At 38.3% G+C, this 6,918-nt stretch overlaps 2 protein-coding genes across 2 annotated transcripts; one reads left to right on the top strand and one right to left on the bottom strand.

Annotated features, from left to right (window-relative positions):
• The first annotated feature begins 256 nt into the window (after positions 1-256).
• Positions 257-2,875, top strand: msx3 (muscle segment homeobox 3). The gene is made up of 2 exons (XM_086093296.1): positions 257-712; positions 1,711-2,875. The coding sequence occupies exons 1-2, from the start codon at positions 358-360 to the stop codon at positions 2,115-2,117; spliced, it is 762 nt and encodes a 253-aa protein (XP_085949422.1). The 5' UTR covers positions 257-357; the 3' UTR covers positions 2,118-2,875.
• Positions 2,876-2,974: 99 nt separating this feature from the next.
• znf511 (zinc finger protein 511) lies at positions 2,975-6,589 on the bottom strand. The gene is made up of 6 exons (XM_086093375.1): positions 6,337-6,589; positions 6,190-6,266; positions 5,187-5,388; positions 4,919-5,043; positions 3,209-3,433; positions 2,975-3,119 (listed from the first exon to the last, which is right to left on the bottom strand). Exons 1-6 carry the CDS (start codon positions 6,481-6,483, stop codon positions 3,047-3,049), a joined length of 849 nt encoding a protein of 282 aa, XP_085949501.1. The 5' UTR covers positions 6,484-6,589; the 3' UTR covers positions 2,975-3,046.
• Positions 6,590-6,918: the final 329 nt, after the last annotated feature.

Here is a 6,918-nt window from a genome sequence, read left to right as displayed (position 1 = left end):
TCATCAGCAGCACAAGAGAGTTAAAAGCTGAATGTAAACTGACTAAGATACAGTAAGGAATGCCAAATAACAGAGGAAACCCTGGAATGCTCACGGGGCAAGCAATATAATATTTTTAAGGTCTCAAATTAAGCCCTTGGTTGGAATAGTACATCACAGGCTCGTCATGAGGATGGCTGCCCTATCAGAGACTAGCTGGGTGGAGTCACGGAGGTTCGACAGATGAAAGCTTGTGGTACAGTGAGTTGGGAAAGCACTTCACTACATGAGGAGCAAGTTGGTGCGTGAAAAAAAATATTTTACTACTTGGGTAAAGATAGCAAACACAACGGAAAACGCAGAGGAACATATGGTTGTATGGCACCTCAGCTGTGCGTCATGAATCCTGCGCAGGGATCGCCACCTTCGGCCGCACCGGAGGACACTTCCGCGGTGGAGCGCGCCACGGGGGGCCCCGCACCCGAGCAGCTCGACTCGTCACCTGCCGCCAGGTGTAAAGGCAAAAGTGTGGATTTGCCTTTCAGCGTGGAGTCGCTCATATGTGATCGGACGCAGGCTAGAAGTCAACAATCCACGGAGCCCAGCGCGCGGATAGAAGGGGAAACTGGTTGCACTTCGCCAGTGGAACTTAATCGGGTCAAAGGAGAGAACGTGGATGTCAACGACAAGGAGAGCAGCCCCTGGTTACAGTCTTCCTACGCATCACCTCCTAGTGAGTGGAAGCACTTCATTATTGATCTTGTCCAAGAATTTAAAATAAATCTATCTGTTTTATTTATTTATTTTAATGGTGAAGTTATAGATCAGGAGGCCTATAAGTGAGACTAAAATAAGTACTTTAACGCACTATGATGATTATCATGTAGCCTACGTCACTAATGTAGTTGCATCTGGTTATATTTTAAAAAACAAACAGCATTCATAACAGTAATGTATTTATTCTTTATATAGCCTATTAATTCTATAGATTAAAGCGTCTTTAGGTGGTGGTTTATAAAACGAATGTAGCCTATTTATTTAAACGCTGTAAAAATTAAAAATAAATAAAAAAGACGTTCAAGGCAAAATAACACTGCCATTCACTTAAAAAAATAAATTACGGTATAATTGGTTGCTGTTGTGCAAATGCACTGCACTAATACGTGACATGTTTCTAATATATTGAGCCTCTCACATGTAGCTGAATAGAGGTCAAAATAATATTAGAAACGCTTTTCATGATTACGCAAGGCAGTACGCTGCAAACTACAAGCACAATAATGAAGTGATGTTATTATCAGTGCCAATGACTATTCCGAACATCCGGGCATTTTTTATATTTCCCCAATGCAATTAACACAGTGCGAATTTTCTTTCTTTAAAGTAAAAACAAACGCGGATTATATTGCATTTGCCTGTGACTAAACCAGGCAAGGTTTTATAGTCAAACGACATTTAATCATATTTTGAAATCAAAATAATCATAACATATCAAATTACAATTAAGAATCCAAATTCCGATACTTTTCAATGAGCGCAGAGCGTCATTTCACCGAGTAAAACCCCATATCAATTTGACGAATTGTCAATTAAAACTGTGCCCTGTGGGGAAAAATAAATTAATTACATTTTCATAAAATCGTGCAAGTGTTGCTATAATAAAGTGGCCATTCCTTTAGCCACAGCTACAATGCAATACAATTGCCCTTAATGATTTATGTGTACTCGAAGGACTCCCCAGCCCGAGCCACTGCAACCTGCGCAAACACAAGAACAACAGGAAACCCAGAACTCCGTTCACTAGCATTCAGCTGCTGTCCCTGGAGAGAAAGTTCCGTCAGAAACAGTACCTGTCCATCGCCGAGAGAGCGGAGTTCTCCAGCTCCCTCAGCCTCACAGAGACACAAGTGAAGATCTGGTTTCAGAACCGCAGGGCCAAGGCCAAGAGACTGCAGGAGGCCGAGCTGGAGAAACTCAAACTGGCCGCTAAGCCGCTACTGCCCGCCTTCGCCTTCCCCTTCCCCCTGAGCGCACACATGGGCGCACCGACCCTCTACGGAGCCGTGAACGGCCCGCGACCAGCCTTACCGGTACCGAGACTATTCGGTGGACCGTATGGGATGTACTACTTATCTTAACACCGCAGTGGACACTTTGCGCGTGTGAGTGTGTGTGCCTTTTGCCTTTGAAATGACCTCAATGCCACAAAGCAACAAAAGTTAAGTTTAATGAAGACATTTAAGTGAGAATATTTATTTAGTTGGAGAAAAAAACTGTATAAACTTGTTTTAACAACGAATACAACCTGGTGATTATAAGCAGTTCATAGTTGTTACAGAAGGCCTTAATCATTTTGACAGGTAGTCAAAAGTGACATGTTTTACAAAACGCACAACTTTTAGAATTTGTTGCAAATTAAGTGTTTTCTACCAAAATATTTTTTTTTATTAAAAACGATGAAGACCAATTAGCCTGTTCTTGCAACTGATGGTAAAAATACAAAATTGAGACAATTCTGTTTTTAGACTAATGCATTTGTACAGAATTTGAACAGGATTTACAAGCCAAAAATGTATCATGTGACCTTCCTAAAATGTAATCCAAAGATATAAGTAGACGGTCCAACAAAATTGCCCAGCAATAAAAAAAATTATGGATCCTGTGCATATTACACACATTTTCCCCACATTGACCATTTTTACACCACTGACCTTTAAATTAAAATTTTCTCGTTTTCCCCCCAGTTGTTTGAAAAGCTCTTACAAGACAACAGCAGGCACCATTAATATCTGTAAATAAAAGTTGATGACTTATTTTATACTAAGAGTGATCAACGGTGTATTTTATACTTGTTGGCTGAAAAAGCATTTTTGGAAATTAAAGTCTATTACAAATATACTGAGGTTTGTTTGTTTTTTGTTTTAAAATGTCCGTTTTTAAGCCATACAGTAAAAAGATGTGTACGTCACACAAAGAACTGATTGAACAAATGCTATGCAAAAAAACTATTGTATTTATTTATTGTCATTTGAAATAATTGAGCATGTTTGTGATTTCTGAAGATGTTTCATTTTCTCCTTCCTCTGTGACCTCTGAAGCCTCGGATGGAGCCTTGACCAAAGCACACATTAGAGGGAACCCTAGAAGAAGAAGAAAATAAGCAGGATTGTGCAACTAACAAAAGGAATTTTTAGGTGGAGTTTGAAAGTCACAAAGCCGCCCCACTAACCTGTAAGAGTATCGTGGTTTCAGATGCTCTTCGTTTGTGTTGTGACCTGCTGCCTGCTCGTCATACGAGGCGCCTTTTTCAGTGAAGTGGGTCTTTGACGGGGAGACGGGCGTCTCCATGGATTCCTCTTGATCTGCCTGTTTGGACTGCTCTTCACAAAGAAACTCGCTTGCATTGTCCACTACCTCCATCGCTATGTCCATCTTCTGCTTTGTGTCTCGAGATCTAAACAAAGTCAGAAATTTTAGCTGAAGAATCTATTCAACAGAATTGACAACTTAAGTTAAAAACAGGCGAAAGTTGCAAGTGTCACAAGTGAAGCAAAAAGTTACTTTAGAATCGCACTGCCCCACAAAGAAGTGATGTTTTCAAAGTCACCTATTCACGTGAAGCATGGTAGAAACAACACAAAAAATAATGACTGCATGTGTCAATAACTACAGGGCGCCTTTGGTTTTCTCATCAGAATCACTCCGTCATCATGAAAATGTAGCAAAATTATAAAACTCTGAGGTCTTCTTATAAGTGGCCTAACAATTGCAAACATACAACTATTCTGTTGAAATGTGTTTCCTTCATTTCATATTTATTTTTTATTGAATACATGGGATTTTGGCATGTCCTACTACTTTTTCAACTACAGTGCATGTAAGAAGTGGTTAAATGATACTAAATCAAACATCTTTTTACATTTTTTTTTTAGTCTACAACAAGCTCTTTGATCAAATGAGTCATTGTGATCATGTACATTCTATTTTCATAAACATATTGAACATTTTGCACGCATCCTTGAAATTGCTGTCCACTCTGTTATCATGGGGTATCAGCCTCTTTAGAAACCCTCTGATGTCTCTGATGTGACATTGCAACCAACATTATTAGCCAAAATGTCCACCTTGCCAGCAAGATCACATATTTTGATTTAAATAAAAATAGAATATAACAATAAAAAGTAAAATAAAATAAAAAATTAAAAAGTGTGGGGCTTTGACATATGCGTTTCTCATAGCATTACCGGTACATCTACTTTATACAATGAATAAGAAGTTCAATGTAAAACTTTGCACCTTATTGCTGATATTGACTCAGTTATATAATTTCTCGTCTGATGAGCCTATTGTGCTGTTTCATAGTATAAAACAACAACGTTAATTTAAAATTGTTTCTTGTGGCTGAGTTTGCCAATGTTATTTTAAAAATATTTATTGTTGTCTGAGTTCAAGTGATATTTTTGGGCAAATTTGAATTTGCACTTCCCTATTTTAAATGTTTGCCTATTTGGTGCTCATGTTGTGAAAAAATAATAATCTGATCTTACTCACCAGATGTCCAGATCATGTTTGTAAATGGGAATTAGTTGTCAAACATTTTACCAGGTTAAATGAAGGTTGAAGATACTCAGTATTTGAGAAGTTTATTTTCACTTAATACTTATTGGTACTAAAAGTCCTTTACTCAATTAAATTATTTGGAGGGCAACTTCTTATAAGTACTTGAGTACAACTTGATAGCCTACCCACCTCTGAATATCAGTGTGACTGTTTTGAAATAACATACCAAAGTAGGCCCAAATAAAAACGTATTTATATTAGCTGTGAAGTGTCAGTAATGTTAATAGTCATTTGTAGAAAACAGTACAATCAAGCTAACAAGAGTACATAGGGAACATTGCTGCCATCTATCGAGCATATGAAGTAAGTGCAGTCTCACCCTTTATCTCTTTTGGGTTTGTCAAATCTGAAGTCTGGAGGGTACTTGTGAATTCGTACGAGGTGGTCCTTCCTGAGTGTGCTCGTCCTGAATTTGTGTTCACAGCCCTCCACCAAACACTGGTACTGTAAATCACATGTGCCATGTAAAGCTGCTTTATGCAGACCAACATTATTCTTTTTTTCTTTTGCTTGACATGCTGAGTGTCAAAATATTATGAGTGTGATGGAATTCCTCCACTCAGAATTTTAATTCTCGTGTTTCATACCATGTCTTGCCGCTGTGCCAGCACCATGAAGACAGAGTCGTGCCACTCCTGAATGTGAATGTCAAGGAGGCGAGCGGTGGGTAGTGAGCGTCGGCAGATGGAGCACACGTGTCTGTGTATGGAGTTGTAGTGGTGCTCATACTCCTCTAAAGTGCCGTGGATTGCATTGCAGCCAGAGATGTGACAGGCAAACTCTGAAACACTGGAAAAAGATCAAGACAAAAAAAAAATTCTAAGGCCCTAGAAATGGAGGTGCTCTAGAAAAAAAGTCCTATAAAACCTAAATTGTTAACATCATAGACATGTGAAAATGCTTCAATAAAGCTAAAGTACATTACGGTGTGTAAAATGCAGTGATGGGAAGTAATGAAGTACAAATACTTTGTTACTGTACTTATATAGATTTTACAGGTAACTGCACTTTTAACCACTGATTTTTCTGACTGTTTCTTTACTATTTATAGCCTACATTTGAAAACAGAGCTATCCGGAACTTCCATTCATCATTTTTTTTTATAGCGTTTATCCTCAAAAACGTTACGGTTGAGCTGAGTCCTATCCCAGCTGACTTTGGGTGAGAGGCTGGGTACACCCAGGAGTGGTCTTCAGTCAATTGCAGGATCTTATAGACTTTTAAGGCGTAAAAACAAGGACAGCAACGACATGGAGGAACATAAACCAATGAGCATTAGTGAAAATGATGCAACAGATTTGGAGAAATAAAGTAGTCCCCCTTTGGAAGAATGATAAAGGCCAAATCTTTAAAAAAAAAAATAATAATAATAATTGTATCATTTACTTTTGTAATTAAGTACATTTCAGTTTGTATCTTTTGCCGGCCTACTACTTAAACAGTTTAATCATTACAGTACTGTACTTCTACTTTTACCATTTAAAAAAAAATACGTATGTGTACATCTATGTATTTAAGTCCATTGTGTGCCACCGCAAATAAAATGCTCTAGGTACCCACAGGTAATGTATGTGTACAACTGTCACTCACGTGATTGTTTGTTTGTCGTCGTCTGCCTCTGAAATGTAAAGGTCTTGTAGGTACATGTGTCTTTCAACGTCCCCATCCTGCACATAGAATATCTACTATAAGAAGAGTAAGGTACATTATTTCAAAAGCAGCTCAGGTTGTCATTACCTCAAACAGCTCATGGTCCTTATGAAGGTAGATGAGCTGAGGGCTGAAGCTAAACGGGGTTTGCTCCTCCTGCGAAATGGTGTCAGTCGTGCAATCTTCATTGTAGTGGTTCCTTTCCCTAGTCGAAACCGTTTCTGGTTGTAACATTACTATTTCTCAACGTCCACGCAGTCTAAAATGAATTCTTTTTTTCCACCTGAATGTTTTGGATGTACCGTAGTTGCTCGTGTCGCCGATTGATGACGTGGCAGTTAAAAAAAAAACGGAAAGTGGCTCTGTCCTGCGACCATGTATGCGATGAACTTTTTTTTATTTTCCTTTTATCGCCACAAACGTCGTCATTTAATATTTGCAAATGTTACATATAGATTGAAATACCGGTAACTAAGCACCGGATGTGTATTTTCTGGTTTTAATTTATGGATAGTACAAAAAAATGGCCAGCAGATGGAAGCAAATAACCCCTTCAAAAACTTTGTCCGATTAATTGATTGCTTTAATTTTATTTGACGCTTTTACACCCCTTTAATGTATCAGAATGTATCCGTATCCATAATCTATTTCTTTCTTTTCCTTTTTAGT

This window comes from Leptonotus elevatus, chromosome 13, assembly GCF_054856555.1.
Source record: "Leptonotus elevatus isolate MCC_2025b chromosome 13, RoL_Lele_1.0, whole genome shotgun sequence".
NCBI classification, from domain to species: Eukaryota; Metazoa; Chordata; class Actinopteri; order Syngnathiformes; family Syngnathidae; genus Leptonotus; species Leptonotus elevatus.
This window is presented reverse-complemented; position numbering and strand designations above follow the sequence as displayed.